Below are 21,756 nucleotides of genomic sequence, written 5' to 3' on the forward strand. Positions count from 1 at the left end.
CCCTGGGGGTCTACAACCAGCGAAGCACCCATTGTAGGAAGCAGTGGGAGGACCTGCGGCGCTGGGCGATGAAGATCTGCGAGGCCCAGCTGGGGAAGTCCTCCCAACGAGGAAGGGGTGCCCGTCGGGAACTGATACCCCCTTTTGCGACGCATTCTGGCGCTGGCGTATCCGGATCTGGATGGGCGCTTGAAGGCTGCACAGCAGTCACAAGGGGTTGAGTACAGAAACCATAGTATGCCTCCTTGATGGATGTGTGAGTGTGCAGTGGTATGTAGGCTGTCTAGTGGCAGGGACTCTGACTGATGTCCTTCTACATAATGGCCCCAGTGGTGAGTAGGGTTGTAAGGGTCAGGTCTGCAGTACTTCAGGTCCTTCAATGCTGTGGGGAATGGCTGTAGAGCAGGGTTGTGGCCACTAGTCCGGGGCATGGCCATGTGTATAGTGGTAGGTGCTGCCTGGTGGAATATTTGCAGGGTGGGTGTATGTGTGAACCACTGATGTACCTCCATTCAGCTATTTACAATTGTCTCTCCTGTTTTGTCTCCCCATCCCTGTTCTCTTGTGTTGTCCGTGTATATCAGCATCATCTGGCGAGGGAGCTGAGGCACCGGCGAGTTGGGATGCAGCGGCCCACAGTTCCACGGAGGCAGAGTCGTCCGACGCCAAGGGGACCAGTGGGTTGGAGGGCGAGGGGAGTACCACAGGGGAGGCAACTACCACTGGAAGTAGTGACTCATACCTCCTCCGATGGGAGCTCCCTGGCGGACCATAGTGGGCCCACCCATTCTGTGTCATCTTCCGCCACCCCCATACCATCACCGCCCTCCCATTTGCTTGCCACTGAGTTGCTCGTGCCTACTCACCCAGCAGGGTGGCCATCTTCTTCGTCCCAGGCACCTCCGCCCTCGCCCCAGTCTGCCTTGCTGCCCTCAGGGAGGAGGCTATTGACCTTCTGAGAACCATCTCTGGAGGGCAGACAACCATCGTCAATTCATCCAGGGGCTAGCATCAGAGGTGCAGCAGACCAATGCCTACCTGGATGGCATTCACGGTGCCGTGTCTGGCCTTCAGAGATCTTTTCAAGCTCTGGCCTCCTCTTTGAAGGCAGCCGGTGTCCCTGGTCATTCCGTCCCCCCTCCAGCCCCCTCTACCGCTTCCAGCACCCCACTCCCTTCACCCATCCAAAGCACACATTCTGACACGCAGACACACACCTCAACATACAAGAAGCACACTTCAAAACACAAGCACCACACTTCCCACCACAGGCATACACACAGCCAACATACACAGCACACACACCAACATCCACTTCCCCCAGTGTGTCAGCATCTTCTGCCTCCCTGTATGTCCCCTCTACATGCACACCCACAGGCACTGCACCCTCATTCAATGTTGCTGACCCTATTCTTGCAGTCACCACAAAATCATGAAATCCATTCATGCACCCCAGACACCACACCTGCACTCACCACAACGACTTTAGTTGACACGTGTAGCACACTCACCAACCTTGCAGACACACACACAACATACATTTACACTGCCAGCCTGTCTTGTCCCACTGTGTCCACCCCCCTCCTTCCAAGACACTCAAACGCACAAAAAACCCACCCATCAGACATCCACCACACCTCAGCATACTGTCCAGTCACCTGCAGCCACATCACGCACACCTACACCTGTCACGACCACTCTCTCTACCTCCTCTCCCACGCCTTCCTCCAGGTCCACCCCAATTGCCCCTAAAAAACTTTTCCTATCCCATGTTGACTTATTGGAACCCTCTGGCCCACCCCGTCTCGCCCCTAAACGTGCCCACTTCCTTGCCCTGTCCACTCCTCCCATGTCACAGCCCCCCACCGTCCACCCTTCCCATTCACATGCTACCTCCCCTGTGAGCAAGAGACCCTGTGCTGGCCCTGAAACATCTGCCGCACCCAAGGCCAAGTCCGCTCCACCTGCTGCAAGGTCCAGATCCAAGCCCCTTCCACATCTGAAACGTGAGGACAAGCCCACCCCTCCCAGTCGTAAGTCCCCAACCCCACCAACCCCTGCCTCTGTTCCCTCAGGTGTCTGGATGCCCCATTGTTGCCCCTAAGAGGTGGCGTACCTTTGCACTTGTGGGAGTGAAGTTGGGGCCAATTTGGCCCATCGGACTACGAACTATGGACTGGCCATAGGCCTTATGTTGCACTTATGTTGCTCATTGAGCTGAATTAAAAATTGCGTGGCGAGTGCTGTTTATGGCACACTCTGGATCCATGTTTCATCGTTTCTTTGTGGGGGGGTGTTGTGCACATGTGTGTACTTTGGGCAGGTTGATTTGCCTTGTGTCGGTTAAGTACCTCTTGCTGTGGGGTGTATGGCTTGTGCTGTTGTGAAGGGTTGTGGGTGCATTGCGGGGTGGGAGGAGTGGGTCGGTATGTAACTGTGCCCTTCCTTCCCTTGTTTAGTAGGTTGCGGTACTTACTCGTTGTCTTCATCGGCGGTCTCGGTCATGGAGGTATATGGCAAGGAGCAGTGCTGGCATGATCTGCAACTCTCTGTCCATTTCTGCTTCGGCGTGTTGTGTGTGCCTCCAGTGAGTGTTTCCTTTTATTTGGTTCATTTCCGCCTGGCTTTGCATGGCGGTGGTTCCCGCCCCGGAACTGACAGTGGTCTAGTGCTTCATTATTTGATGGGCCTTTCCGTCGGCCTGTGGGCGGGCTCTGCCTTCATAGTCGGAACTCCTCTGCTGGCGGTGAGTAGTTTTCAGGCTGCCTGTTTTTAAGGTGGTTCATAATTTGGCGGTCCAGTTCACCCAACTGTTGGTGGTTGTTACCGCCACCCCCGCCGGATCGGTGTTTACCACCTTGTTCATTATGAGGGCCTATATTTGTGAAATATAGTGTATTGCAGTATTTCAAATTTTTATATATTTAATTACTGTAGTACCACCTTGGAAGTATCACAGTACTCTCTGGCATGTTTTTAATATATAGAAACTATATATATATATATAATTTTCCCTTCCAATTACCATTTTAAATAAGCCACGAACCCAGCCTTAATAATGACTTGGCTGCCTTTAACTTTTGTAAATGCTGTTATCAGGTGTTAGACCTGACAGCCTTAGGGTGGTCATCCCCCAACTTTGTGCCTGCCTCCATCCACTTTTCTGACACTGCTTTTGCTGGTTTTAGGGCTCTGCACAACTTATCACTGCCAACCAGTGCTAAAGTGCATATGCTCTCTCCCTTAAACAGGGTAACATTGGTTCATTCGCCATGTGGCATATCTGATTTACTTGTAAGCCCCTAGTAAAGTGCACTATATGTGCCCAGGGCCTGTAGACTGAATGCTACTTGTGGGCCTGCAGCAATAGTTGTGCCACCCACATAAGTAGCCCCTTAACCATGTCTCAGGCCTGCCATTGCAAGGCTTATGTGTGCAGTTTCACTGCCACTTTGACCTGGCATTTAAAAGTACTTTCCAAGCCTTAAACTCCCATTTTTCTATATATATAAGTCACTCCTAAGGTAGGCCCTGGGTAACCCACAGGGCAGGGTGCTATGTAGGTGAAAGGCAGGACATATACAGGTGTCTTTTATATGTCCTGGTAGTGGAAAACTCCAAAATTCGTTTTCCACTACTGTGAGACCTGCTCCTTTCATAGGATAGCATTATGGGTACCCTCATAAACTGTTTGAGTGATAGATCCTGATCAGAAAGAGGTAACAAGGTCATATTTAGAATGGCCAGAATGGTAATAGAAAATCCTGCTTGTTGGTGAGGTTGGATTTTATATTACTATTTTAGAAATGCCACTTTTAGAAAGTGAGCATTTCTCTGCACTTAAAATCCATCTGTGCCTTACAGCCTGTTTCCAATCCACGTCTGGCTGGGCTGGTTGACAGCTCTCTTATGTATTTCACCCAGACAACCACAAACACAGGATACTCAGTCACACCTGCATTCTTCTGCATATTGAATGGGTCTTCCTGGACTAGGAGGGTGGAGGGCCTGACACTTACATTACAAAGGCTTATGGCCTGCCCTCTCACTATGGACTGCCTAAACCCCTACTGTGACCCTGACAGACAGACCTGTACTGAAAGGGGACCTTGTGCAATTCAAAACCACTCTTTGAAGGCTTCCCCACTTCAAAGGCACTTTGGGATATTTTAAGTGGGTCCCTGACCCCACCAAATCAGACACTTCTAGACCTGAACCCAGCAACCTATCAAGAGGAACTGCCTGGTTGCCCAAAGGACTCATCTGGACTGCTTTGCTGTGAAGGACTGCTTCCCTGCTGTTGCCCTGCTGCCCTCAGACTTTGCTGAGAAGTGCTCTCCAAGGGATGGAGCTTGCCTCCAGTTTTCTGAAGTCTCAGGGCCAAAAGGACGTAATCTCTTCAAGGAAACTCCTTGTGGGCTGAAAATCGATGGAAACGATGCACAGCAGGTCCTGCGAAGAGGAAATCGCTGCACAGCCAAACCGGAACGATGCAGCCCGACTTCCTGAGCGAAAATCAAAACAGCGCCTGCATTGCGACCGGAAATTTGATGCACAGCCCTAACAGATCAATGCACAGCAGTGCAGGAACGACGCAGCCTGACTTACTGAGTGAGGAATCGAAGCAGCGCCTGCTGTGAGACAGAAAATTCGACGCATTGCCTACCAGAACGACGCAACGCCTCTGACTTCTTACTGCACAACCAGGATTTTCTCTGCATCTTCCCTGGGCACCAGAAGATCCCGCATTGCAGTGAGGAACGAAGACTGTGCTCCTGAAATCAATGCAAAGCCCCTTGTAGTGTGGAAAGAAACAACGCATTGTCTGTTCCGCGTGGAAGTTCCGACGCACAAATAATTTTTCCATGCATCTGTTCCTCTGCAGTCTCGGTGAGTGGCAATTTTGACGCAAACCTGGTACTTTGTGCAAACAAGAGACAACTGTTGATTTATAAGATTTAAGACTCTTTTCAAACTTGCAAAAGTGATATCTCAACTTGTGCTTATTGAATCTTTATTGTTTTGACCTTAATTTAACCAGATAAATATCTTATATTTTTCTGAATCTGTGTGCTGTATTTTTGTTGTGTTTTCACTGTGTTACTGTATGTTTTTTTGCACAAATACTTTACACATTGCCTTCTCAGCTAAGCCTGACTGCTCAGTGCGTTTTGACAGCCCCCTTGACAAATTTCGGCAAAACTTTGTATGCTTCACCAATGTAGAAAAAGGTCTGCAAATTTTCATGGAGATTTGTCGATTGGGCATGGAAAATCTGAGGAGTTCCTAACTTTGGTAACCCTAACTATAACTACAGAGTTGCTACTGCCACTATAACCACTAAAATAAAAGCAAAGGTTACAGGGAGGTTATAGTTAGGTTCACAATTACATACACAAATCCATAGAAATTCAGCATTTATAGTTAAGTTGTTCCAAGTAACTATAACTTGCGCCCTGCAGGCAACCTCCCCATGCAGCCAACCCCCAGCATGCAGCAAACCCAATGTAAATGGGAAGTGGGGCACGCAGCCTCCCTCCCTGGGCTGATTTCCCCCGGGGCCAAGTCACTAACGGCTTGGTGCCCTGGAACCCACCCAGGGCACCCATTCAAGCCTGCTGGAGGGGGCTGGGAGAGCCTGAATGCCTCCGTGGCCCCATTTGGCTCCAGACCTCCAGCGGGAGCCAGCATTGCTCCTGCCTGCAGGGAGCAGCTATAAAAGCTACTCCCTGCAAGTGGGAGCAGTTTTTTAAATCTGTTTCCCTGCCCACTTTACAATAGGCAGAGAAAAGGATGAAAAGTCCACTTCCAGCATGTAGAGTATTTTTGATGGGATGGGGTCCCCAGGGCCATTAATTGCTCTGGGATAGGGGGGTGTATGGCCCCTCTCCTTTTTTCAGTGCAAGACTGGGCCCCAGGGGTTGGGGTCTTTGGGCCAAAAACAACCCAAGGAAGGGGCAGCCCCCCTCCCTAGTATGAGTCTGTACTTCATAATATATGTCTATTCAGTGAACAAATCAAAGGTTACAGTAACGTTGTAGATAAGGAGAATTTATCAATGACAACATTAATGTTTTGAGTAAAAAAACACAGAAATTAACCAGGTATAGTTAACAGCACTAACTATATCCTGCGCCCCCACCTTGCACTGCTTATGAGCTCACACATGACATCACTCATGACATGTCCTATGGCATCATTGATGACATCACTGACAACATCTTCAATTACATCATTGATGATATCACTAATGGTATCATCCAAACTTACTTTTCCCACATATTGCTCTATAAAGTACTATGGCATTAGAAGCCTGACAGTAAGCACAAATTGGCTCAAGAGAATATGAGGCATCAGTAGTGCCATCACAGCTACAACTTACTTAGGTGTTGAAAGCAAGCATTATGTGCAACATACACTTTACAGGTAGCATAGTTCATATTAACAATCAACCACAGATATATGGGAAACCATCATTAAGTGTGGTGTTCATTCTGTATAGAGCTGTCCAGAGATGCCAAAATAGTGAATTCCACTTACAAAACAAATGCCTACTACGGACAGGTTTTATCTGTATCAAACCCATGACAGTCACTGAACCTACGTTTAGAAATAACTTTGATATCAGTAGAGAACCTGGTACTGTAAACAGTGATTACTCTATGGAGAGTTTATTCTATACTACAGTGTTTGCAAACAGTGAAACTCCTATAAGAAATACACCACAGTGTATTAAAAACAATCTACTAAGAACAGTGTATACTCTATGCAACAGTTGTCAATAAAGACACTGGGGGTCATTACAACCCTGGCGGTACAGGACCGCCAGGGCTGAAATGACAGAAGCACCGTCAACAGGCTGGCGGTGCTCCCCTGGTCATTATGACCACGGCGGAAGCGCCACGGTCGCACCGCCGGGGCCAGCGGTTTCCCGCCACAATGGGGCCGGAGGAAGTAATCCGCCAGGGCAGTGCTGCTAGCAGCACTGCCCAGGGGATTACCAGTCCCCCTACCGCCAGCCTTTTCCTGGTGGTTTGAACCGCCAGGAAAAGGCTGGCGGTACGGGGAGTCGTGGGGCCCCTGGCATGGGCAGTGCAGGGGCCCCCTGACAGGGCCCCATGCGGCTTAAGCGCGATGGGTGCAACTGCACCTGTCGCACGTCCACAACACCGCTTGCTCCATATGGAGCCGGCTCCCATGTTGCGGCCCACATCCCCGATGAGCCGGCGGGCTGAAACTCTGTTTCCGACGGCCGGCCCAGCGGGGATGTCATAATGGGCACCGTGGGAGTGCGGCCGCACCAATGTAGTAATGACCCCCTCTATGTGCTAAAAAATAACCAAGATCTGAAGGTGTTAAAGATCATACTACCTGCACCCTTTATACTGTGGTGAAAGCTTTACAGATAGCCCGTCACCTGAAGCACAACAAGCACAAGTACATAGGTTAGTATCTGTCTGGTGCCACAGTCTTCTATGATAAGTAGAAACTATCATGCTGACACAATTCACACAATTCTCTCTAATAACTCAAAGCACCTCATACAAGTTAGAATTTACTGTGCAGAATCTTTCTCCTGTTGAAATTCCAAAAACCCTGTGTGGAACATGAAAAAGAACAAGTCAACCATCACCTGCTCAAAGAGTTAGTCTTGAATACAAAGATTTATAATATGTTCAATACCTATACACAGTAATGGTGCATTAGGAGCACATATGTTTTGCTAACAATTACACCCACTAACTGACCCCAAGCTGTACACAATTAGGTAGGAAAGTAATATGGTAGTTACCCACCACTATGTAAATTATAAAAAAAACTAACACACTCATTGGATAATGCCATCAGTGATGGCACCAGATATGCCATCAATGATGCCATTTCAGATGTAATCAGTGATGTTATAAATGTCATAGAACATATCCTGAGTGATGTTATATGTGAGGCCAAAAGCAGTGCACGGCTGGGGAGCAAGTTATATGTGCTGCTAACTATAACTGGTGTATTTCAGTGTTTTTTGTAGTTCAAAACCTTAATGTTGTCATTGACAAATTCACCTAACTTTAACGTTACTTTAACCTTTGGCTTTTTCAGAGAATTTCTAAGGTTTTCATTAAATGAAAACAGATCTTTTTATCACACCTAACTATAATGTTATTTTTACCTTTGGTTTTTCCAGTGAATTGCTAAGGTGTTTTTAATGTAAAGTAATACTTAGTTACCATGCAGGGCATGGGATTGGTCAGGCCCTGTGATCAAACCTCCCTTCATACAACCAACCCTATGCTGCTCACGGCCTTTGAAAGTGATCAGTGGGGGAAGGAGGAGTACTGGCTATAGACCCTAACCCTGGGGAACCCATCCCTAAGTTACTATGCAGGGCACGGGATTGGTCAGTCCCTGTGGCCAAACCACCCTTCATACAACCAACCCCATGCTGCTCACAGCCTATGAAAGTGAGCAGTGGTGGGAGGAGAGGGGCTGGCTATAGACCCTCACCCTGGGGACCTCATCCCCTAGGGTATTTTTTTTTTTATTAAAGGGGGGGCACGTGACCCACCTCCCCCAGCCTTATTAGGCCCTGGGGAGCCCATCCCTGAGGGCCATTTCTAAAAATAAATGAGAGGAGGCCTCCCAGCCCTCCTCCTTGGGCTTCTTTAGGCTCTGGGGATCCCAACACCCACGTCTGTGCATTTGCTAAAGGGAAGGGGGGCTATGTGGCCCCACTCCCTGAGCCATTATTGGCCCCAGGGACCCCATCCCTGGGGCCACGTATTTCAGTAAAGGGAAGGGTGCAAATGTGCCTTTCGCACCTGGGCTAATTTCATTCCCAGTGACAAGTGTTTTTTTGAGGAGGAGGGGGACATGCAGCATTTTTTTAAATATTAATCACAAAGTAATTTCAATTGGTTAATTTATGCTGGTGAGTGCTGGTGGAACCCGCTGCCAGGACATGGGGACTCTTTTTTATAGCCAATTAGGGCTGTGTAAATAGTGCAGGACTGATTCTGCCTTGTTTACAAAACAGATAGTAACAGAGAGAGAGAAGGTAAGCGTGTGTGTTAGTGAGAGAGAGTGAAAGAGCGAATGTGTGATCATGTATGTGTGTGACTCAGGGCTTTATGTGGGGTGGCTAAGCACTGGCAGACAGAACAATCACTTCTTTCTCATCAGTGTGTACAAGAACCCGTAAACTAATCCACAGCAGTGCTGCATTTACTGTTCAATTTTTACATTACAAGTGTTTTACCCCATGGTGCAAGGTATATGGGTCCTTATCACAAGAGTGATTTATTTTCTCAGACTGGGCCAGACTCACAAAGCTAACATACACTTTGGAGTAAGTTTACTACTCTTTCCTTATTACAAAATCTGAATGTAAGTTGCTACTAAAAAAAGTAGTAAGTCCAGTACCAGACATTGACAGCTATTGGGACTGCTGAATCCTTACATAGAAAATAATGAAAGTAGGTTATTAAAATAAAACCCCATAGGTATTCATTTTAATTTAAAATTAGATTATTAAAAAAAAAGATAAAAATATGAATATTTTAATCTAAAAACTATACAAAAATAGTTTATATTTATTATTTAGTTATAAATATTTTAATAGCCTATTTTGAATCAAAAAATTATTGTAGCGAAATATTTTTATAAAAATAAAACCACATTTATTTTAATGAATTCTATATAAAGCATTTTAATAATTATTAATGAATAAGAGTAAATTAATTTATTTGTCTTTCAGTTGGAATTTGAAACTAATTACAGAAAAAAATTCAGTCATATCTAATACAAAATGTTGCATTTGGACTTGTTTATGTTGAAATTGCCTAAGGTAGACCAAGGCATATTTTTAATGATAAGCTTCTATGGCAACAATAAAACCAAGTGGATGAGTAATGAAACTGATTGTCAACTCTGCTTTGTTGACATGCTTCACGCCTAATATAGTTCTAGCTGGGATAGTGGCATTTAATCAGGATAAAGAGGTCCCAAAATGTATTCACCCATTGTACCTAAATTTCCTAAGTTTTGAAAAGAGACACTGCTCTCAAAGGATCCCCTGTAAGACCTGTAATCAAAAAAATAAAACAAGGTCCAGCAGTTAAAAGTCTGAATATAAAAGGCAGCACTATTATGAGAAACAAAAATATACTTATATCGATGGAAATAGTTTTACTTCTCATTATGATTCCCTTATGCAATGGCAGACCACAGGTATCACTTAAGCATTGAACTATCTGCACAGGTTATTGAAAAGGGTTTTTTTTGTCTAATAGTTTCACATAGTAATATGTGGAACTAAACAGACTCTGATTTAAAGAAAATATATAAAAATAGGTAAACAGGTGATGTTGTAAGACAAGGATGTGTGTCAGCATTTATGTTCTTTTGCCTACGCTTGGCAAATATTTCTCAACATCTGGACCCAAACAGATTGTATTCCCTCCAGAATATGCAGCCTTGTTGATCCAAAAGTCCTACATAAAGACAACATGGCATTACTGTGACAGACCCTGAAGTGTTCAAAATGTTAAGCATCAGTTATGGGTGAATCCTTTACAGTGCATTGCTCCATTACTAACTTTGGGAGAAAGTAAGCTTAAAACAGGCGATACCCATACACAAGTGGTGAAAAAAAGGCAAATTACATATTTGGAATACTCCTCTGTTTCAATTTGAAGAATTCACTAAACTATTTGGTGACAGCAGAGGAACTAGTACTGCATTGTGAGAAATTGGGTTACTGGCTCGGGGGGAGAAACCCTAATTAAGCAGCAACCACAACTATTGTCACGGTGAAACACAAGCAAACCCCAAATTAACCTGTGCATAACATTCTAGTAGCTTGGCACAAAAACAGTCTGCTTTAATTAGAGGCAACCTGTAAAGTATGAATCCAGCACACAAGCAGTAATTAAGTTAAAACACTACACAAGAAAAATCCAACACCAATTTAGAAAAAAGAGTACATTTAATAAATTATTTGTCACCAAAATGACAAACCTCCAATCAGTATAACAGGAAATATGTAGTTTTAAAGCTTTAGGTAAAAATAGTGTCTTAAACGCACAAAGTACTAATTGTAGTCATCTGATCACACCAGACTGGGATAAAATCACATGTTCAGGCTGACCACAATGGAACTTGGGCTGGATACAAGGACCAAATTAGTACAGCTAGGAAATATACCTTAAAATCATGGTTATGGATCACTGCACAGTGCAGAGGTGGTTCCAACAGTGAAGTGAGTACCAACATCAGAGATGCACTTTTTGTCCCAGTTCCAGGGGTCAAGCCTGGTGAGGCACCTCTTGGTCACAACAGCAGGTAGTGTCCAAGTATAGGGTCCAAGATGGTTGGAGCCTTTTCTGTACCTAAGAGTCTGGTCAGAAGGTCGGCCACCTAGCCCTTGGAGTCACTCTGGTGGTCCTGGGATCAAAATGCAGGTCCAGTCCTTCTCTCTCAGGCATCAGGCTAGCAGGGCAGTGGACCAGTTTTCCTTGCAGCAGAGCAGCACAGCAATCCTTCTTTTGAGTCTTCCATAGGTCCAGAAGTGTGTAAAGAGTTGAGTCTGAGGGTCCAAAATGTATACCTGGCACACACTTCGAAGTGGGAATAACATCTAGAGTCCTCCTTCTACTGAGGTGTCTGGAACTTCCTGCCTCCCTCCCATAGACTCAGCTTGTCTAGGGGCACAGAAGACTAGTGTAAAAACCTTTGTGAGTGTTCTGAGGCAGACCCTTTTTGATGTGCAAGTGTGGAAGGTGGCAGCTCCACACCCCTCATCATGACTGAGATGGCCCATCCTGCCAGTACCTAGTCCCCTTTTGTGTTACTGTCTAGGATCAATACATAAAGACCAACTGCCAGCTCCACGTAGTCATGTGACCCAGGATACAGGCTGTAGGCACCAAATGGTCAGGACATCTTTCTAAAAGTGGCATTTGAAGAATGGAGCCTTAAAATTCAACTTTATCATTAAAGAGGGTTTTAAATTACAATATTTTAATGACTGAACTTGCCTTTCCTACCTGCTCCAAAGTGAAAGGTTTCACTTAATAAATCTAATAAGATAACCCACTGTTATCCTATGGGAGGGATAGGCCTTGCAGTAGTGAAAAATTAACTCCAGAGTTTTTCACTACTGGGACATGTAAAAGTTAAAAGTACATGTCCAACTTTTTAAATAAACTGCATGCTGCCTTATGGGCTTTTTAGGGTCTACCCTAGGTGTGACTTTATGGTTCAGTAAACTTATTCGCATCCTGTCATATTAAATCACTCATGACATGTTAAATGACATATTGATGGCATCATTCATGGCATCTCAAATTACCTAATAGATGACATCACCAATGTTCCAACTCAAGGAAGGCCAGAGTTTATTGCTTTACATTATAACAAAAGCTGGCTTCTGTGACATATTGTGCCTGAATTACATTTTGACAATAGTCATAATATATCAGTACTGCATTGGGTGTCCTAACTGTGCCCATTTTACTTTGTAGATTAAGATTGTAAGAAATTGGGGTATCAGTTGGGGTGAGAATTTGTTGAGGGAGATCAAATAATAATCACAATCCTTGTCAGAGTGAACCACAAAAGTCACTAAATAAACCTGTGCTTATCCTTTGGTAGCTTGACAAAAAAACTTTCAGGGTTAACTTAGAGGGAATGTGTAAAATATTTATGCAGTACTCAATAGTAGAAAAGTGAAAACACAACACAAGAAAAATGCCAAACCTATTTAGAAAAACAGAGTTAATTTTAATAAATGAAATGACATAAAAATGAACAAAACCCAGTATTTAGAACTGGGGATATTAACTTTTTCATTTTAAATTAAAATAGTGTCAAAAAGCACAAAGCCCCATCCACGATTGTCTGAGCACACTAGACTGTGTTAAAGTCAAAACTGAAGGCTAGTCGCAATGGCTTGTGGGTTGAAAAGGACCAGGTTCTTCCCTGTGGACAGTTTACCTTCTGACTTAGTAACCTTTATAGAGAAAAAGTGATCATTGGCGCATAGTCGATGGGTCAACCAGCAAGCTGGATCCAAAGTGGCACTGGTCCAGTCATCAACAAAGGCGGGAAAACTCTGAGTGGGCAAAGTTCGTGCCTGGAAAAGCCTTGATGTCAATCAGATGCTGCTCATCGTCAGTCCTGAAGAAGCCCTCTACTTTTGGATTTAGAAACTTTTCTAAAAGTTGGAACTCATTCAGCAGGGCAAACCAGCAAGTTGAGGCCAAGAGGGGAATCAACGTCAGTTCCTTTGGATTTGATGGTGACCCCGGTCTCCATCTATCTTTGAGCAGAAGTTTGGCACAACGTTTTTAAGTCCCCCTTATGTCTTTTTGGGGCGAGGTGGAGTACATTCAAACACAAAGACCTGGAGTCAGGACTCACTCAAAAAGAGGAGGGTCAGCAGAGGTCCAATTGATACCTCTGGAAGACTGTATTATCCCTGTAGCTTAACTCCTGGGGTTCTGGGTTTAAGGCAAGCAGATGCAATCTTCCTTCTGGTTTCAGACAGTAGGAAAGTTCTTCTTCTGATCCTCTTAGGTCCGTAAGTGTTCTGATGAGAGGTCTGTGAAGTCCGCTTTTATGTGCCAGTTAGTTCAATGCAAATTCAAACATGTTTAGAGAAGATAATGTAAGCACTTTACTACTGGTTAGCAGGAGTAAAGTGCACAGATTCCTACAGCCAGCAGTAACAGATTCAGCAAAAGACAATAATCTGGGAGAATATCATGCAAAAGGTGAAAATTTACACCAGATACATTTGCCCCAGTGGCGGAAATCTACAAACTGCCAGAAAGTTATTAAAAGTGACTTTATGGTTATAAAATTAGTTGTTCAAGTTTAGGTGGGAGAAGATCTTCATACGCAAATGGTGAATTCCATCGATGGGGAGAGCTATACCTAGGTGCAAATGTAAACCTCTGCATGAGGAGATCCCAACATGTCCTTACCTTTATAAATAAGGGTCTGTATTTTTGAAAGGTGTGTAGCATGCATATAGGATCATTCCAATTGCAAAAAACAAGGACAGAGGCCGTTATATAGTCACTTTATAGCCACTTCCTCCAGAAATATGCCTGTTGCATCACCTTAACAGTATGACAGTCCTTCAGGGACATGATAGGGCTGTGCCTGCAAAGGCATGGCATTCCTGCAGAAAAGTGCTTTGACAGACCACAACAGGCCTGGCCATGAAATGCTGATCCATTACAAGTACTGTAGCCCTGCTAAGAAAAGCCATTACTGTCCTAAACAAGCATTTCAGCCTTTCAGAGAAGTGCTGATGATGCTGTCCATTACAGATATCACAGTCCAGCTATGAAGTGCTGACACTATCCGTCCATTACAAGTATTGCAGCGCTGCTGAGAAGTGCTGGTACTTCCCCATGCAGGTATCACTGCCCCACTGAGAAGTGCTGATAATGTTAATTATAAGTATTGCAGCCCCTGTGAAGAAGTGCTGATAACTGTTCATTACAAGTACTGCAGCCATGCTAAGAAAGTGCAGATACTGTCCTATACAAGAACTGCATCCTTTCCAAGAAGTGCTTATACTGTCCATTTAATGTACTGCAGTCTCAACATTACCTATTTGCTTTGTCCCTTTTAGCTGGCATGAGAACCCATTCCCTTGCAGACATTTATTCCCATTACCTCTGACCCTGCATCCTTGAAGGCAGGTCGCTTCCTCCTTCCTCCTCACCACTGCTCCGGTAAGTGCTGCCATTGTTTTGGGCTTGTTTGGGCTTCTTGGCTTCTCCTCTCCCGAAAAGCCCCACCCCCCTCCCTCCTCCTCGGAGCTCTTCCCACTCCTGACTCCTGCTGCCCCCGCCCCCGCACTCCCATTGGAGGTTTGCCTCCCTCCTCCCAGCTGACATTCCCTCCCACCTCCCCTCTTATGCCAGCCGCAGTGCGGACCACCGCTGGCACGCCGAAGGTGCGCCAAAGGCAAGCCCGTCTGTGCCTGTCCACGCCAAGACCGCGCCCAGCGCTAGACCCCCTGACCAACACGCCTCCCATGCCACCGAACACCTTTACACTGCCAACAAACTCCACGCCCTTAATCCAGGACGCTCCTCCATCTGCTTCCAGTCCACACCGACGTGCACCAAAGGACCCTTCTTGAGCAAAGCCTGCAATTTCACCTGCAACCTAACCTCCAAACTCCAAATCAAAACAGACAACCGCCTAAGATGCATCCTACTTAACACCCGCTCTGTCCACAAACATTCAATTGAACTCTGGGACCTCCTGACCACATACTCTCCCGACGTCGCATTCCTCACTGAAACCTGGATGAATTCAGCCTCGGAACCAGACGTAGCCATAGTCATACCAGAAAACTACAATATCACCAGAAGAGACCGAATCAACAGACCAGGAGGAGTCGCCATAGTCCACAAAAACACCATAAGAGTCTCCACCAACTCCCACAACACCATCAACTCCGCCGAGCACCTCCACTTCAAAATCCACATCAACAACACACTCAGAGGAACACTGGTCTACAGACCCCTGGATCCAGACCGCAGTTCTGCGACGCCATCGCCGACGCCATCAGCTCCCTGCCTCAACAGACTACATCCTCCTTGGTGACCTAAACTTCCACCTAGAAAATAACGATATCAACACCACCAACCTAATCGACAACCTCGCCAACTTCGGCCTCAAGCAACTCGTTACTACACCCACCCACTCCGCAGGCCACACACTCAACCCCATCTTCTCAGCCAGCAACCACGTCTCTTTCAGCCACACCACCAAACTCAGCTGGACAGACCACCGCTGCATCCACTTCTCCTACCAGAAACCAGTCATTCACCACCACCGCACACAACCCCCCCGACGCAACTGGAGCAAAATATCAACAGATCAACTGGTCTCCACTCTCACCCGGGCCCAACCCCCTGGGATCCCAGACCCCAACACAGCCACCACCAACCTGCATCGCTGGATAGAAGATTGTCCCAACATCCTCGCACCGCTCAAAAAAAAAAAAAAGTCCTCCCACAGAATCAAGGCCAGCTGGTTCACCCCAGAACTACAGGAATCCAAACGGCTATGTCGCAGAATGGAAAAAACCTGGCACCTTGACCCTACCAACTCCAACCACATTGCTGTCAAGGATGCCCTACGCAAACATCACCAAAAGGTCCCACTTCAAAAACTGCATCAACGCCAATGCTCACAACAGTAAAAAGCTCTTCGGCATCGTCAATGAGCTCTCCACCCCCAGGACCTGCTCCAACGAACCCCTGCCATCACAGGAGTTCTGCAACTCACTGGCAACCCACTTCCGTCGAAAGATAGAAGAAATCCACAATAGCTTCAAACCCCAGACCCATCAGCTGACTATAAACACCCAAGAACCTAACGCTCCAAGCAACACCCACCTCCTCCACACCTGGACCCCCGTCAACATGGAGGACACCGCCACCACCATGGCCTCCATCCACTCCAGATCACCATTGGACCCCTGCCCACACCATATCGTCAATAAGGCAAACATCATCATCGCCCTCCACCTCTGCAAAACCATCAACAGCTCCTTCGAGTCAGCCACCTTCCCAGAAAGATGGAAGCACACAGAAATCAATGCGCTGCTGAATAAACCAAAGGCAGACCCAGACGACCCCAAGAACTACCGGTCGATCTCCCTCCTCTCCTTCCCAGCCAAGGATATCGAAAAAATCGTAAACAGCCAACTATCCTGGTTCCTGGTAGACAGCAAGGTACTCGACACCTCCAAATCCGGATTCCGCAGAAACCACAGCACTGAGACTGCACTCATTGCTGCCACAGATGACATTAGGACCATGCTCGACGAAGGAGAAACAGCAGCACTCATCCTCCTGGACCTCTCCGCAGCTTTCGACACAGTATGTCATCACACTCTCCGAACACGCCTCCACAACGCTGGAATCCGCAACAAGGCACTCAACTGGATCTCATAATTTCTTTCAGGCAGAAACCAGAGAGTCCGCCTCCCACCGTTCCTGTCAGAAGCCTCCAGAATCATCTGTGGGGTTCCCCAAGGATCTTCGCTCAGCCCTACACTCTTCAACTTTTACATGGCCCCCCTCCCCAACATCACACAAACCCACCACATCAACATAGTTTCCTACGCAGACGACACTCAGCTCATCCTCTCCCTCACGAAAGACCCTACAACTGCAAAGAACAACCTCAACAATGGACTTCACGCCATCGCCAGCTGGATGGAATCAAGCCACCTCAAGTTAAACACAGACAAGACAGAAATCCTCATCTTTGGCAACAACCCCTCAACTTGGAATGACTCCTGGTGGCCCACCTCCCTAGGAACTGCGCCCTCACCCACGCATGCAACCTAGGCTTCATCTTGGACTCCACACTCAGCATGACTCAGCAGGTCAATGCCATCTCCTCTTCCTGCTACAACACTCTCTGCATTCTCCGCAAAATCATCAAGTGGATTCCCTTTGAAACCAGGAAAAATGTCACCCACGCCCTAGTCAGCAGCCAATTGGACTACGGAACCGCCCTATATGCAGGAATAACAACCAAACTCCTAACAAAGCTGCAAAGAATCCAGAACGCATCTACCCACCTCGTTCTGGACGTCACACGCTGCGACCACATTTCCCCCCACCTCAGAGCCCTTTAATTGGCTACCAGTATCAAAGAGGATGACCTTCAAACTCCTCATCTACGCACACAAGGCCCTCCACGACACAGACCCAGCCTATGTCAACGACAGACTCACCTTCCACACCCCCACCCGCAATCTTCGCTCCGCCAGCCTAGCCCTCGCCTCCATCCCCCGCATCCGCAGCATCACCGCCTGAGGAAGATCCTTCTCTCACCTAGCCGCCAAGACCTGGAACTCCCTACCGCTCCACCTTCGCCAGACCCAAGACCTTTTGACATTCAGGAAACACCTCAAGACATGGCTCTACGACCAGTAGCGCCCCCCCCAGCGCCTTGAGACCCTAACAGGTGATTAGTGCGCTCTATAAATCTTTGATTGATTGATTGATTGATTTAAAGTGCCAATCCTAACATAGTGGCTCAAAATGGTGGCGTCAAAGTGTCCTTACCACTGCCATTCTAGTTATACAGGAGTAAGACCCAGATTTAAGAGGGCCTGGCGCCATCTAACGACACATTAGCGTCATTTTTTGTATGCTAATGTGGCGTTAGATGGCCAAAAATGCTGTGCCAGGTTTGCAAAGTGGCGCTGTGCCAGGCATAATGTATGCAAGGGGGCATTCTGGCATTAGGGGATTTCTTTGCGTAATTTTTTTCAGCATTTTTAATGCCTGCTAAGAGCAGACATTGAAAGGAGGCTCCCATTGGTTTCACTGAGCCTCTGGCTGCTTTGCAGTATTAGTATCAAAATGTTTTACGCTAATCCTGCAAAGCACTAAGCTAGCGCCAAAATGTTGACGCTAGTTGCCTAACAACCACTATGGTGGCATTAGGGGGCCATTAAGGGGTGCATAAATCTGCCCCTAAATATTTTCCCAGCCTGCCCAAATTCATTTCTAGAGCACCTCAGTTGTTTTAGCATGGCTATGCTTTTCTTGGGTTGCTTATTAAAACCCAAACGGGTCTGTCACCGTAAATGGGGGAGATCCCAGCAGACAAGAGCCGGGATTAACCTGATGAAAACATCTGCCTTTGTCAACACACAGTGTCAAGTGAAACGAAACTGAGCAGCCCAGCTCATCCAAATCACCCTGCCAGGAGACCCTCACCGATGGCTGGTCCACTGCCGGAGCGTGTCCATGTCTTCCTGCCACAGCCAGGCAGAGCACAGCGCTGGCTGCACAGGGGCTCGGCTGGCAGCTGCCCTTTTTAGAAAAGATGTTTATTACTTCTGAAAAACAGAAACATCATAATACTTACGATGGATAATGCCTTTGCTGAAGGATGGGCAAAATCTCTGCAGCTTCATTCGAATGGGAAAGCAGTAAATCCCGAAATCTCTCTGCGAAAAGAAAATGTCACAGCTCGTAAATAATGGAGCCAGAATCCCGTTCCGAGCAAATGCTTTAATTGCAATTGTTTCTAAAACTTGCTCTTTATCTAGCTCATAAAAGACGCAGATTAATGTAGGTTTGGAAAAAAACACATTTGCCACATCATTTTTCTCTATCCTCATTTTACTTTAAATAAATGCATGATAAATAAAACAGGTTGTTATCCTGGGCAAAGCAAAGAAGCCCTCGTGGTACAATACAGCATCACTGCATACATTCTCATGCTTTCATTGCTGTATCCTTTTATGCTTAGGATACATAGAGCTCTCAAGCATTGAGGTCAGAAAGCCTATGATATAAAGTATGATTAGGGAGGTCTGGTTGCATAGCATAGCAAAATAGCATAACACTACAAAACGTGTGGTGGATCGGAAACAGCCTATTTCTTAAGAAAATGCAGAAAATGCAGAGATTTGTTCCAATGGGATTAGTCCTATGGTTTAAAGCAAATTCCTTATTGTTAGGGACTCACAAAGAAGACCTGGAGAACACTTTGCAAACTAAGACAGAATTAAGACGTAGGAATTCCATAATGGGGCCCATTCCCTATATGGATAGATAACACAAATGTGCATTTGCAGAGTGGACATTTTTATTCAGTGTAGAAAATGAATCCCATGGAGTAAGAATTTTCTCATTCATTCCCAATTCAGTGTGGTACTAGAATATCTGGAGGTGGAAATAGGTTTTCGTGCGGGGGAATGGTGGAGCAAGATATTCCTCAAGGAGCACCATGGTCAGTGCTGAACTTTCTAAATAGGGGGTGACATGAAGGGCAGCCATGAACACTGGAGGCTGATTAAGTCTAACAGATGTGTGACATAAAAAATACCTTTTACACATTTCACACAGGAAGAGAGCAAAGTGAGTAACATTCAGTTGCATCTCAAGGGTTAGGGTTCTCCACCTGGGAAATTGCTGTATTGTGTCCAAATGCTGCATTTCAGAGCATAATTTGTACTACATTTTCTACAAAGCCATACTCCCTAAACGGGTACTCACAAACTAATGAGAGCATAATCCTTTCCAAAGATGTTGGGGGTTACATTCCAGAAGAAAATGTTGAAAACCGAATGCAAAATTGCACAATCTCACAAAAATGGCCAAAGGTCATGTGTACAAGGGGACTTCCAAAATGGTGGGTAGTCATTTTCACATGCCCTATTAGTTTATTTTTTTAACGTTTCTGGCCTCTTATTTCGCTATTATAGTACACTTCTTCCTATTTATCCATACTGCCTCTCCAAGAAGAATGTTAGAGATCATTCTCCACGGCTGACCATCGGGGAAAAACCAAGAAGTTACACAGACGGTAGATGATAAACAGCAATCACAGACAGATCTCACTGAAGGACTCAGAGGAAAGAGCTACGACCACAGTACTTATTGCCTGAAGCTTCAAGCAGCAGCCGTCATTAAGTCATTAAAAAACGTAATCAATATAGAGGATCAAATGCCTCTAGTCGTCATAGCATGAAAGTACCCCGAAGAGCCATGAAAAGACAAGTAGTTCTGGAAATTTACCCTTTTAGCTAACTTTTATTTTTTATTTTTTATAAATAAACATTGATATCTGAAAAAGATGCCTTTTTAAAAAATAACGTTATTTTCCCCTGGAAAACAAGAGTTTTTTTTTTTTTTGGTAAATATAATGTTCATCCCTAAAAAGTGAGGATGCAAAAACATGAGTGGCTGAGCCTAGGGAATAAAGTTGATGGTTGCTGTAGACGCAAACTAAATACCATGTAAGAAGAGGAACAAGCCATTGCAGTGCAAACAGACTTGCGTTTGCTCAAGGTGTAAAATCCAAACTGGACTTTTCTTGCCACTTAAATTAAAAATGAAAAGTAAAACAGTTGACATAAGCGAGCCGATTCAAATCACCATGGCCACCATGAGCACGAAGGAAAGCCACAAAATGGAACAAGCATTTACAATGCATCGGGTCTCGCGTTTGCTCGTGTTAGAGCCGATCGCGTTGTAATCTCCTAACCCGACTTTTCACCTATCGGGCAAAAGTGCATTTATGCACGTAACCCGAAAAAGTGAAATCAAGTAGGTAAAGCGCTCGACTTCTGCCAAGCGAGATCGGGCTCGTAAATTAGTTTAAAAAAAAGTCCACCAGCCGGATGGAAAACAGCGAGCCTCGCATGTTTTCTGTACTTGGTCGCTGCGCTCGAGGAGGGCTAGCCACCGGAAAAGGCCTGACCTATGCGTGCCTTCGACTAATGAAAGCAAGCCGATTTAATTAGGGAAGCCCACGAACCAATAAAAAGCACTGACGTGAAGTTGACAGGGCTCGGAGCCCTTTTCTAAATACTAAAGAGTCTCCCTGCTATACGCATGCGCGAGCGCATGCAAAGCAGGCTCGACCCTAAAAAGGAATTCACTTGCAGTCAAACGTATTTGCAAAAGTGCGATTATCCGTGTAACAGGGTTGATGACCAAGGCGGTAACCAAACTTCCCCAAGGAGGGACAGACGTAAAGCATTTACCAATTATAACAAATATTTTTTAAAGGCAAGCCCAGGAACAAGTGATAGTGATGGGAGTGCTCTGGGTGTGGTTAAAAGCCCACAGATAGATTGCAACGGACCAGAGCGCTAGCCCGCTCAGCATAAAAAGGGGTGAGACAAACTGTAAATATTGCCAGGTAAGGACACCATTTTAATGCAAATGTCTATTTATTACAAGGATACCTTTC

The 21,756-nt window shown here is 45.8% G+C and overlaps 1 protein-coding gene across 2 annotated transcripts in view; it reads right to left on the reverse strand.

Moving 5' to 3' along the window:
• Nucleotides 1-21,756, reverse strand: part of NOX4 (NADPH oxidase 4) — a 759,149-nt gene that overhangs the window by 139,476 nt on the left and 597,917 nt on the right. For both annotated transcript variants that reach the window (XM_069204008.1, XM_069204009.1), the window contains one exon: nt 18,919-19,000. In XM_069204008.1, coding sequence (XP_069060109.1) covers nt 18,919-19,000 — 82 coding nt within the window. The remainder of the gene's footprint in view (nt 1-18,918; nt 19,001-21,756) is intronic.

The sequence above is a fragment of the Pleurodeles waltl genome, chromosome 8 (assembly GCF_031143425.1).
Source record: "Pleurodeles waltl isolate 20211129_DDA chromosome 8, aPleWal1.hap1.20221129, whole genome shotgun sequence".
NCBI classification, from domain to species: Eukaryota; Metazoa; Chordata; class Amphibia; order Caudata; family Salamandridae; genus Pleurodeles; species Pleurodeles waltl.